General features: G+C 41.2%; 1 protein-coding gene across 5 annotated transcripts in view; it reads left to right on the forward strand.

The window, feature by feature from the left end:
* The first annotated feature begins 2376 nt into the window (after positions 1-2376).
* The window catches only part of LOC125447760 (alpha-actinin-1-like), a 106562-nt gene continuing 95364 nt past the window's right edge, over positions 2377-13574 (forward strand). For 2 of the 5 annotated variants that reach the window (XM_048522453.2, XM_048522451.2), the window contains exon 1: positions 2378-2922. In XM_048522453.2, coding sequence (XP_048378410.1) covers positions 2797-2922 — 126 coding nt within the window. In that variant the 5' untranslated portion in view covers positions 2378-2796. Of the gene's footprint in view, positions 2923-13574 lie in introns of all 5 variants that reach the window. The other 3 variants (XM_048522452.2, XM_048522450.2, XM_048522449.2) reach the window with 3 other exon arrangements.

The raw sequence follows: 13574 nt of genomic DNA on the forward strand, positions 1-13574 counted from the left end.
AAGCTGCAGAAATCTGGAACAGAAAAGGACTGGGGGTACTTGTTCAAGAAACACAGAAAGCTAGCACACACGGACAGCAGCACAGGAAGGGTCGTGGAAGGCTGGACTTTATTTCAAGGGAGTATGAGATTAGGGAAGTCTTGCTGCAGCTGTACAAGTTTCTGGTGTGATAACATCTAGGGTACTGTAAGTTTGGTCCCCTTATGCAAGGAAAGATATCATTTCACGGGGGCCATTTCACAGAAGGCTCACCAGGATGATCCCTGGTGTGGGGGACTGTCTTATGAGCAAAGGCTGAACAGGTTGGGATTCTGCTCATTGGATTGTAGAATGAGGGGTGAACTACCTGAAACATATAGCACTCTTAAAGGACTTGACAGGATAAACTCTGAGAGGATGTTTTCCTCATGGGTTGCTTACCTATCCATAGCTGCTCACCCTGAAACGGACAAGTTCAAGTGACCCATTACTCCTCAAAAATTGGGCAGGAACTACAATAGAAGGTGATAACCTTGTGATATTATCACTAGACTACTAATCCAGACACTCAGATAACATCCTGGGGATAAAACATTGTGGAGCTGAAGTTCTGAGAGAAACATAAATTGCTGAAAAAACTCAGGTCTGGCAGCATCTGTCAAGTGAAAGTAGCGTTAATGTTTTAGGACACTTGTTCATAGTGTCTGCTAATATCCTGGGTACCCAGGTTCGAATCCTGTCGTGGTAGATGGTGGTATTTGAATTCAATACAAAATAAATCTAGAATTAAGGTCTAATGAGGACCGTGAAATTTGTCAATTGTCATTAAAACAAAACTGTTTCACAAATGCTGTTGAGGGAAGAAAGTTACCGACCTTACCCAGTCTCGAATGATAGGCTTGTCATATGAGGGTCACTGGACCCGAAACGTTTCCTCTTTTTTCCTTCACAGATGCTGCCAAACCTGTTGAGCTTTTCCAGCAACTTTTTTTGTTCCTGATTTACAGCATCCGCTGTTCTTTCGGTTTTTATTTGTCATATGAGGAGTTTGTCAAGGTCAAAAATCACATGACACCAGATTATAAGGTTCAATTGCACACACAAGGTTTGGGAGCGCTGGTCCTTCCTCAGGTATAATAAGAGAGAAAGTAATAAAGACTCAGAATTTATAAATAAAAGATTAAAGGATTATACAACTGATGTGAACTTACCTAATAACCCTAAATTGGCTGGCTGAGTGGTTGTCTACTCTGGGTCTGTACTACATAGAGTTTAGGAGGATGAGGGGTGATCTCATTGAAACTTGCAGAATATGGAATAGACTGGATGTGAGGAAGATATTTGCACTAGTAGGAGAGACCAGGACCCGAGGGCACTGCCCTAGAGTGAAGGGAACTTCAGAAGTGAGATGATGCGGAATTTCTTCAACCAATGGTGAATCTGTGGAACTCGTCGCCAAAGAAAGCTGTCGAGACCAAGTAATGAGTGCCTTTAAGACAGGGACAGATAGATTCTTGACTTGCAAGGGGATCAAGGGTTATGCAGAGAAGGCAAGAGAATGGGATTCGGAAACATCAGCAATGATTGATTGGTGGAGCAGACTCAACGGCCTAATTCTGCTCCTGTATTTTATGTTCTACATGTGGCTCCAGACCTATGGGTGAGTGATACTTTTAATCAACCTGTTCTGAAGGGTCACTTGAACCGAAATTTTAGCTCCGCTTTCTCTCCATAAATGCTACCCGAAGGTCGGCAATTTCAGGTTTTTGGTCAGAGATAATGGGAACTGCAGATGCTGGAGAATCCAAGACAACAAAAAGTGAGAAGCTTTTGCGCTCCTGAGATACTGCTTGGCCTGCTGTGTTCACCCAGCTTCACACTTTATTATCTTAATTTCAGTTTTTTGTTGCTTTTAATCAGCACGGTGGCATCTCGGAAGGCAGGTGGGACTTGAACCGGGGCCCTCCCTGGTTCAGAATGAAGGATCAGAAGAAGGGCGTCACCGGACTCTCTGAACATCAGTTTTCATTTTTCCTCCCTGTTTCTCCACACCTGCAGACCCTCCTCCAGGAATTTCTGTCCTTTAGAGGAATTAGCTCGGTGATGTGTTGACTCTTACCTTCCCCGGGGGCAATGAGAGGAAGGATATGGCCAAAACGGTTGTGTCCCGCTCGACGACGCCAACCTCCCACGAACGTTTGAAAAAAAATCCCGCCCACGGCCTGGAGACGGGAGAAGAGACATGCGCAGAAGTGTTTTTCCGTAGGTGCAGGTGGTGCGGTGCGGGGAGGGAGTGGGGACACGCACAGGCGCGTTGGCGTCCGTATGCCCCGCCCCGACTCTCCAAGCGACCGTTTTCTTTTGAGTTTGAAGGCAAGCTGCGCGCGCTTGCGCGAGCGAGACGGCGGAAGTGGGGGAGGCACAAGAAGCGGAGCGCGAGCGAGGCTGTAGGGTAGACGGACGGAAAGCGAGCGGCCGCTGAGGAAAGATCACGGCTTCGATCTTCTCGTCAAACCATTAGCCAAGCAGGGGTGGGCGGGGAAGAGAAAGCAATAAATAAGCTGCTATTTGAAGCTCTTTCGTTTGCTCTGCTTACGTTGCCCTGTTTCTCTGTGCGTGTTTGCATCGGGATTTGTCGAAAGGACGGCTGATCGTGATTGAAACCGCGCCGCTCTCTGGTGACTTTTTGCTCCCGGTTTGCCACACCTGGTGGAGTCTTACATTAATTTTCTGCTCCTCTCCTCGTCAGGTTTCTTTCTCTTTCTTTTTTATCCCCCCTTCCCCGCCCCTTGTAAGCTCCCATCGCTCGCACCGGACATGGTCGACTATCACGAAGCCAACTCGCAGTTCCAGCAGCCCAACCATGGCGACTACATGCAGCCCGAGGAGGATTGGGACCGCGACTTGTTGCTGGACCCAGCCTGGGAGCGACAGCAAAGGAAGGTAAGTCGCTACTGACCCCCCTCCCCCGTAAAAGGGGGAAGCGTCTCAATCGAGTGCATCACTAATTTAATCTGCAAGGCACTTGGAAGGCGGAGGAGGAAAGGTGAAGGCCGTGCCCGGGGGTGGGTGGGGGCGCGTGCGGCTGGAAAGAGACATCATTCCTTCCATGTGCAATTAGACTGCAGAAGGCCACACATCTGGGGGTGTAAGAGAGATAGATGTTTCTTTTTTCCCTTTGCTTTTCTTGTAAACGTCACCGGTTTCTTCCTGCAGCACAATACCTTAAAGTTTTCGTGCTGTATTGCTTCTAGGTGTGTATACGCTCGTACTGCAGGTATGCGCCACGTCTGTTAACCTGGTGGTCTGATATTATGGATCGCCTTACTGTTGTGGCTGCGCTCTTCAATTGGCACAAATTGGTCTGGATTTTTTTTAAAAAAGTGTCTCGAGTTCAATTTGCAACCACTTTAACAACCAAATATGTAAACGAGTCCTGTCCTCTATGTTGGAGTGAGCTTATATTTATTGCTTTCTGAAATTGAACTTTTACTGTAATATAGTGACAGATGTACAGTGCAGAAACAGATCCTTTGGCCCAACTTGGTGATACTGATCAGATATCCTAAATTAATCTAGCCCCATTTTGCCAGTATTTGGCCCATATCTCTCTAAACCCTTCCTATTCATATACTCATTCAGGTACTTTTTAAATGTTGTAATTTTATCAGCCTCTTCTGTAGCAGTCTGTACCATATTGATACCACCCTCTGTGTTGAAAAAGTTGCCCCTTTGGTCCCTTTTAAATCTTTCCTCACTTTCCTTAACCCTATGTTTTGGACTCCCTTACCCTGGGAAAATGCCTTGACTATTTACCCTATCCATGCCTGTGATGACCTTATAAAATCCTATAAAGTCACCCCTCACCCTCTGCCCTCCAGTGAAAATAGCATTGGCCTATTCAGCCTTTCTAGATCTCAAACCCTGCCAACATCCCTGTCAGTTTTTTCCTGCACTCTTTCAAGTTTCACCAAATCTTTCCTATACCCCACAGATCAGAATTGAATGCAGTATTCCAAAAGTGGCCTGACCAATGTCCTGTACGGCAGTGACATGCTCTTCCAAATCCTATACTGAATGCACTGATCAGTAAAGGGAAGCATACCAAATGCTCTCATCACTACCTAGTATACCTGAAACTCCACTTTCAAAGTGCTAAGAACCTGCACTCCAAGGTCTTGTTTGGTAACATACACCAGATTCTTACTATTAAGTATGTAGGTCCTGCCCTGATTTGCCCTAACAAAATGCCTCATCTACATGCTGGAAGAAAACAAATGTATTCTGAAATGTTTATATTTTTAAAGCTCTTACATCGTCATCTGTACTTCAGTATTGCAAGGATCTTGAAAGTGGCCTGCAGAAAGATAACCTTGCAGTCCTGAACATGAAGAAAGTTGTATTTTTAACTTTACTTTTCGCAAAGTTTTGAAGGCATAGATACTGACTAGTGTACAGATGGTCAGTAGGCCTGTGCAATAGCCCAGTGTCCATTTTTATTTAAAATTGGTAAGGTTTGTTGGTAAACAGTTTGATAGAGCATCATAGTATCTCAGCTTGCAGTAATGCATTCTTTGAATACTCATTCTTTGCAATAAGATTTTTCAAAGCATTTTGCAGCAGTGATAGAAGCCACACTTTAACTTTGAGGATGATTTTAAAGCAGATGTCCAGGAGTTTGCCTGGAAAATAGTTTTAAGGGGTGCTGTGGTGAAGGTGGGGTCTGGAGATTCTGAAGCTTGAGGCTGAGGCTGCTGTTAATAGGTTGCTTTTAAAGTCTAAGATGTTCAAAATGCTGGAAAAAGATCTATGCTTCTTCCACTGAAGGTTGTAGAAACACCATAAATTGTAGACACAATTGAGGAAGTATGTCATTTCAGTAATATCACTGTTTACTACATGAGATTTGAGCATCTCTGATCCATGAGTTCATAATATCAACTGTTAGTACCTCAGTGAATTTTTTGGAATAAATGACATTAAATATAAACGGAAGGATGGCGCAGTGAGCTTGTTCCATTACAGTATTTTAATTTGAGTGTTCCTTTTGTATTAAATCTATCCTAGATAAACTTTGACCTGGTTTACTTGACATTTAGCAGCTTAAAATGGTCCTTATTGTTCCAGCAAGTTGACTATTTCAGCTTCTGTTCCTGCTATTTTGTAAGGTGCTGATGCCTATGTACATTTGTTTTTAAATGGCAGTTTTTAAAAAAAAACTTTGTGGGAAACTATAAGTAAGGCAAGTCAGCTGTTTTTGACATTGCTTATAATTGAGTGGTTTTCATGCCAACTTAGAGGTTAGAACCTTTAACTTAAAATAGAGTAAGCTCACTTGGTATTGCTGCTTGAGCTAATAAATTTGAACAGTTGAGGCTTGGCAACTTCAAAAATCAAAAATGTGCTTTTTTTTAGATTGGAGTTGCAGTCTGAAGTTTCAAGCCATCTTTTAATGTAGACTCTTCTAATCCTTCTGTTTACAACTGAGCACGTGCTTCCCGCATTTTCACAAATGTTGTTTTGCCTATAATATTTGAGGGTGAATTTTAATTTGCACTGTATTCAGCTTTAGGAGAATTTTAAGATGCAACCAAGTGCCACAAATCAAATTCTGTAAATGGGCACGGTTAATTGATGAGCCGGGAGGGCAGTTTACTGCTGTTTTGTCAAACCAAATTCCAATCTGCCTTTTTGCAGATTGGCTTATTTGCAGCAGTTTCTTAATTCTGTAATTACTTGCACTTTTCATTAGCTTTTTGGGGTGAGATGATGTTGCTATTCTTTCTGACATCCTGTAAAGGCAGAACCTTTGAATATGTTCCTTGTGTGGGTTAGTGTGTATAAAAGCCTTGTGTTCATTGAAGCTTTAAAGCTTCAAATAAATTTACAAGAACTAATCCTGAAAAAGTAATTGTCCATAGTTTGAATTGATAGTCTGTAAGTATCATGAAGTTTTAATCATTTTGTTTGTACAGATGTCTTTTCTGAGACCCATTCTTAAAGTAAATGTAAGTAAGTTTCCCCTGTGTCATTTTGTTAATGACAGTTCTTAAACATTGGCCTAAACAATACTTGAGCCAACCAGTCTGGAATTTGAACCTTGTACAGTAGGTTTGAATGGAATTGGAGTCTTTGTTTCCAAATTAGCAGTGACCTGCGCAGAGCCAATTGAGGATTTACTGCATCCCCAGAGATGAAAGACCCTGTGATCTTGTAGGTACATGATAGTGTAGTCTGATTGGAATGTATACAAAATCTGAATTTTTTGGATATTGAGACTCAATTATCTCTGTAGCCATTAATTAGAAATTAGATCACCTTGGATGACTTATTGGAACACAATTTTTTACTCTTTAAAAATACAGCAAGTTAGTTCCTTTTAAAATTTAGTTTGTAGGGAGCTGACATCTGAAAGCAGTGACTTACTATGAGCTTTAATATTATGCTCAGTTGCTACTCATTGGCAAACCTTAGATAATATATAGATTTAACTAGTTCCAGTGTCTTAGAAACTGAGTAAAGGTCAACACTTATAAAGCAATTTAAGACTTCTGTTATGTATATGTATTTTCATTTGAATAACTGGGACTTCAGGAAAGCATGGTATTAATACACAGTCCAATTAGTTCATGTTGAAACTAAAATGTATAGAAGTGAAATGAACAATTATATCCTCAAATGTTAAAGTTTGGTTTTTCGTGTTTTGTTTTACATACTTGCATTCAGTACTCAGAAGTACTCACCAATTTATTCCTAACTGTTGAACAGACCTATGCAATATTGATCGATGTGAACTTTCCTCAGCCGTTGAGTTAGTGTGTAATGACAGGAATAGTTGGCAACCTGATTGTGTGGGCAGCCCATTGTGCAACCATAATAAGATGGAGAGTGATGTAATTGAGTCTAGTGTCCTGAGTTTGTAATAGTATGAGACACAAGTTGCCTGTGATAGATTGGGGAACACTACTTGGGTATGACAGTGAAAAGGCAATAGCAAACTTCATTCAAAGAGTGCATAGGTGAATTGCAGCAATTGTTCATTCCTGTCTGACACAAACTTAACCAGAAATGTCACCCAGAAGATGGCTTAAAGGGAAATTAGTGTTAGGTCTTGACGAGACATACAAATCGGCAAAAGCATCAAATCTGAAGCATGGGAGTAGTTTAGAATTCAGCAAAAGAGGTGGAAGGCATTGATTTTTGAGACAGAAAAGCACAAGATTAAGTTTGCAGTGAACACAGAAACCAATTCTTCTCATCACCTAATGCACTTCAGGGAAGGAAATCTGCTCTCCTCACCTGGTCTGGCCTCCATGTGACTCCAGGCCCACAGCAATACGGCTGACTCCCAACTGTTCTCTGAAACAGCCTAGCAAGCCACTCGGTTGTATAAATTGCTACAAAGTCTCAAAGAAATGAGACACCATCTGGTATCGTCCCAGGCACTAGAAAAGTCCAGCAGAAACAGGATGTAGGAGCAAATTACAGCAGTTGCTGAAAACAAAAAAATGTTGGCAATCACAGCATGTCAGGTGGCATCCACTGAGAGAGAGCAAGGTAACGTTTAGAGCCTTGATGACTCTTCATCTGAGGCTAAGAATATTGTAGTGACTGGCTTAGGTCCTGACTCCCCAAAGCCTGCCCACCATCTACAAAGCACTCATCAGGCGTGTGATGGAATACTCCTACTTGTTTTGATGGGTGCAGTTCCAAAAACACTTGAAGTACCACACCGTCCAGGAGAAAGCTGCCTGCTTGATTCTTACTTCTGACAATGCCTCTACCGTTGACATTCGAGCAGCAGTCTGTACAACCTATGCATACACTGAAGAAATTCACCAAGCCCTTAGCATCTTCCAAACTCTCAACTGCTTCCATCTAGGAGGTCAAAGGCAACAGATACGCGAGAACATCCCCTGCAAGTTCCCCTCCAAGCCGCTTGGCATCCTGACTTGGAAATATATCTCTGTTCCTTCAGTGTCATTGGGTCAAATCTATAAGCCAACCTACAGCACTTCAACTGTCATAACCCGCCACCTCCTTGAGGGCAGTTAGGGACAGATAATAAATGCTAGCCAGCCAGTAATGCTTATGCTAAGAATGACCTCTTGAGGGCATATGAAGAGAGTTTAAGGCCGCCCCAAACAGGACACTTATAACGGAGTATGGAGAAATGACTGAGCAACTAAATACAAACTTTTGGTTTCGTTTGCAAAGCAGACGATGCACGAGAAATGTGGGGGCCAGAGTTTAGTGAGGGAAGAGCTGAAAGAAATCAGTAATGGGGAAACTAGTTTGGAGAAATTAATGGGATTGAAGGCTGATAAATCCCTCTGCCTGGATACTACAGTACTTAAGGAAATGGCCCGAGAAATAATGGATGCAGTGGTCGTCATCTCTATTGCATAGACTGTTGCTGCCCTCTAATCCATAAGAACTGTTCTAATATGTCCTCGCTCTCGCTCTTGCTCTCGCTGGAATAGCTGAGCATTTGGAAAAACAGTGCCAGCATCCAACACTGTCAGCATGGATTTGTGAAAGAAAGCCTTGTATGGTACAGCAACTGCTTTGCCCAGGACCAATTTTTCTTTTCTTTTTTAAAAACAAATCTAAAGGCTGTTTGCACAGCCTAGACCATCATGGAAGACAACGTTCCGTCCATCGACTCCCCTTCCACTTCTCATTGCAGAAATGTTGCTGTCATCAAAGACCCCACCCATGCTGGTAATGCTATCCTACAACCTTTTCCGTAAGGCAAAAGATGTAGAAGATTGAACACAAACCAACAGTTTCAAGAATAACTGCTTCCCTGCCATTCATGAATAGACCTGTATAACTTCAAATGTTAATTTTGGTTAGCACACCTGTGCTGTGTAATCTGTATGCCTTTTTAAGCACCCAATGCTGTATGTCCCAGCTAACTGTTATGCCTGTACTGCTAGCAAACAAAATTTTTCACTGTATTTAGGTACACATGACTAGAATAAATCAAATCAGATGTTATCCTTGGCCAATCTACTAGAATTGTGTGTAATTGGTAGACTTGTTGAGAGAAGCCAATGGATTTAGTTTGTTTAAACTTTCAGAAGCCTCTCCACAAAGTCCCACAACACATTTTTATGTAAAACTAAAGCACAAGAGATTGAAGTTGGGAATTGTGATAGCTGGAAAACTGGTTGGCATTCAGGAACAAAGTAGGAATAAATGGTTTATTCCATATCTTTGGATTGACTCCTGGTTTTGGACTCCCTGCCATTGGGCACATCCTTCCTGCATCAACCTTAGTCAGTCCTGTTAGAATTTTGTAGGTTTCCATGAGACCCTCCCCCACATCCCTTCTAAACTCCAGTAAATACAATCCTGATTGACCTAACTAATTCAGCGTCTTTACCCTAGATGACGAGCCCATGAAATTCACTGCCACAGAAGGCTGTCGAGGCCAAAACATTGTATGATTCCAGGGAGGTGGTTCTTATAGCACTTGATGCTAAAGAGGTCAAAGGATATTGGGGAAATGTAGAAAGTCAGGTGCATTACGTGAGAAATTGCTAGGCATGAATAAACTACATCCTAGGGTACATAAGGAAGTGGCTGTAGAAATAATGGATGCAGTGGTGGTCAACTAGAGCAGGCTCAACTGGCTGAATGGCCTTATTTCTCTTTTCTGTTTCTCCAAAAAGGGAAGTCACAACTGGTGGTTTAGAATGTGTATGTTGTGGTTTGCTGTGTGGCCTGCTGTACCTGATAAAATATAAACGGATATCTGAGGCTTTGGCTAATATTCCCACAAGCTTACTTCCACATCCTGGTGCCTGCCAGCTGGCCTCCAATCTGTAACTAAAGTTGGAGATTTATTGCATTGCAAATCTTAGAGGTGCTATTATAATAAAAACAAAATGCAGGAAATAGTCAGGTCTGGCAGCATTTCTGGAATGACAAGCATCATTAATATTAAAAAGTTGAATTTTACTTCAATTCAAAGCTGAAGATTGGGTGACTGCTGAAGGTGTCAATAGACTGGGCATAAACATGCTCTCTAGAGGCTGCCAAGTCGTCTTCATATTTCCAGCATCTGCAGTAATTAACTTTTTATTTTGGCAAAGTGATTGCAGGCTTTTAGTTTCAACATCTTATCCAGTGTGACTTACTAGAAGTAACAATGTTTGCAAAGTTTTGGCAATCAAGGCTATTTTATGCTGAGGGCCTACTGCCCCTCTTCTGTTGCTAGATTAACAGACAAATGGTAAAGAACTTAAACAGTTATGCACAGGATTAGGCCCTTTGGCTCACCATGTCTGTGCTGATCATGATGCTGTTCTAAACTAATCTTCTCTATCTGCACATGGTCCGTATCCCCTGTATTCGCTGCCTGTTCGTGTCTGTCTAAATGCTTATTTAATGCAGTCATTTCCTGGTCACTTCCTACTAAATAAACAGGTCTTGCACTTTATAGTAAAAACGCTTTTAGAGTAAGCTGTTTAAGCTTTATTGTATGTGAGCTTTCTTGATGCTTAGGCCAGTAAGTTGGGAAACTGCAAAGACGGTCTATTTAAGCAAACTGAATGCTTGACTAGCTAATAAACTTCAATGCAAAGTTTTATTGCTATCAGTAATGTTTGTTTGAATATTCAGATATATATGGAACAGCGCAGCAGACTTTTCTAATTTTCCTCTTTATTTACCCACACTCCTAGGCCTACTATGCTTCCAATAATCCTCCAGTATAATTGCCCAAGACTAGTATCATACTTCAGATCTGAAATAGAGAAATGCAGGTGTCTCTTTAGTATGTCAGAGCAGACTGGGTTGCCAGAGACAAGTGGCAAGAGCTTGCCAAGAGCCAAACTTACCAAAATGCTATAAACAGTGTAGGTCTTGCACAAGGGCTATGGGGGGGAGTGCAGGGAAGTGGAGTTGAAATGCCCATCAGCCATGATTTAAATGGCAGAGTGGACCGGATGGGTTGAATGACCTTACTTCCACTCCTATGTCTAATGGTCTTAATTGACATTTTTATGTCTGTCATTAATATATTAGTTTTTTATATTTTGAGACAGGACTGCCAGTTGTTTCTCGCACTAATTTAGGTTGATATGAACGTATTAATTAGCAGAAGTGGGGCCTTTTGAACCATCACCACTGCCACCACCATCCCCTACTTTCCCACCTCTTTGAATTGAGTTAATGCAGTTTTTTGGGAATGTCACTGTAGGAATTAAGACCTTATCTATCCATGCACTTTTTTAAAAGTACACCTGATCTAGCTTCCCATGCATTTTATTCTCCATAACGATTGCTGTTGTGTTTCCACTACCTAAAGTGTTTGGCATTTTATGAAAAACACAGCTGATAATCAGTAACGTTCTGTGTAGACTGATTAGTGCTCTATTATTACATTGGCATATTAAAAATTTGTGCCCATATGCAAAGAGTATATAGTTAAGGCAATTCAACCAGGCAATGTAAACAATCCCTGAGCTTGTGGCATGGTTACCTATATTTGTTGTCTAATACATATGTGATTCTCATCTGCTTCATTTGTTTTTTTTAAATAAAAATCAAAAACTTTTATATTTGGCATGAAGTTGCTTCCTTTAAAAAAAAATGTTGCACCAAGGGGGTGTAGCTCAAAGCAGAGACTCAACTGCCTAATTCCAGCATTCTTAGCTTACTACATTAGAAGTAAATGATTCAAAACGGATATGACAAAAGCATTTAAGAAACTTAATTTTTTTTTGTGAAAGATTTACAGAGGCAAATCCGTAGAGGTTAAATTTGAAATGGGTGCATTCAGGTTTTGAATTAAAGACCAAAGAATTGTTTTTAAAGTGCTGCGAAGATTTAGCAAAGTGGTGTTTTTTGTATTTAACCTATTTCTAATCAACCTGTTCAAATGATGTTATTACCTCTCTTTAGAGGAGGTGGGACTTGTACCCAGGACTCCCATTCCAGGGATAGGGGATCTACCTCAGCAGCACAGGAGGGTCTTGGAGCTTGTTTGTAGGCATTCACCAGATGACCTGTTTTGATATGATTTTGTGGCCTGTTTTTATCTGATGAGGTTACATGAAAAAGTTTAAATGAGAGTGACAACAATCTGGGAAAACTCAGGCCAGGCATCTGTGGAGATAATCATTGTTAATGGTTCATCAGGTCAATGACTGTTCTTTAAAACTGACATTTTAAGTTGAGACATCAGCTTTGTCTCTCTTCACAGATGCTGTCTGACTACCTGCACATTTCTAGCTGTCATTATATTTTGTTCCTCCGTGGGAGCCTAATTTGTTTGCTGATTTGCTGATGGGTATTGTATACGTATCCTCCTTCAATAAGCCAAGGACAGTGTTGGAGAAATGTTTTTGGTTTGGCAGTTCGGAACAGCCATTACTTGAGGTAAACTTTCCAGGAATGCTGCAAAAACCAAAGATTCTCTCCCTAAAGAGGGAAGAAAAATGTGTTGGTTTTTTTTTGAGGAATTTGAATTTTGAACTAGTGGCACATGGGATTGGTCTCTTGTGAAGTTTAATTAGCTAGGTCAGTGTTTTTTTGGGTGCATGATTTTTTTTCAACCAGCATGTGTCACAGGAGATGGCTGACGTTTTCCTGGGGGATTAATGAAGGTTTATTCCTCTGGGACATGATGGGAAAGGGGAACAAAAGTGAAGCCTTTAGCTTTTCAGAAGCTAGATGAGCAAGTTTGTTTATTAATTACACTTTTTTCTTTTTCCAATTCAGTTTGAAGACCTGATTAAGGTCAGATGCTACAATGTTCCTCCTAGAAAAAATAGTTGGTTCTGAGCTTATTCCTTTAAATTGCTGCCTTTTTTGTGAGGATTTCAGGTTATGAAAACATCCAAACCAGGAATGTTTTGGTTAGAAGTCTACATTCGTTTCTCAAAACTGAGGAAAATCTGTCCATCAAAGAAAGCTTTGCAGTTCTCATGACCAGAACTAAGAAATAGTTAAGTGAACCTACGGATTTGGGAACTAAAGGAAAATCTGTCTGAATTTTAATTCATTGCAAAGTGATTAGGAGTAGATGCCAAATGTTAGTGTCAGGCTTAAACTATTTAGCATGCTTTTTGTGTTTTTTTTTAGCATAAATTTTATATTAAAATTAAATCTGCAGCCTGGTATGCTTAAACTTCAGTGAAAAGCTGCCATGTTAAATGAAGAACAAAAACAAAGTTGCTGGAAAAGCTCAACAGGTCTGGCAGCATCTGTGAAGGAGAAAACAGTTCACGTTTCGGGTCTGGTGACCCTTCCTCAAACTTCGAAAATCCTTGTGAATTTGGCTTGGTTTTTTTAATTCAGTGATCTGACTTGTCCAGTAGTAACATCAACTGAGATCTTCTTTGCTTTTATCCTTATTATTGAAAGCTTGTGTATTGCTTTTTGGCAAGTAGTACTTGTAGACAGATGGTTTGAAACTGCTCTTCCCAAATGGCTTCATCTGCATTTGGTTGAGGGGTGGAAAGAGGTCCTTTCGCAGTTGTACAGGGCCCTGGTGAGACCGCACCTGGTGTATCCTGTGCAGTTTTGGTGTCCAAATTTTAGGAAGGATGTTCTTTTCTATTCAGGGAGTGCAGCGTAGG

The sequence above is a fragment of the Stegostoma tigrinum genome, chromosome 39 (genome assembly GCF_030684315.1).
Source record: "Stegostoma tigrinum isolate sSteTig4 chromosome 39, sSteTig4.hap1, whole genome shotgun sequence".
NCBI classification, from domain to species: Eukaryota; Metazoa; Chordata; class Chondrichthyes; order Orectolobiformes; family Stegostomatidae; genus Stegostoma; species Stegostoma tigrinum.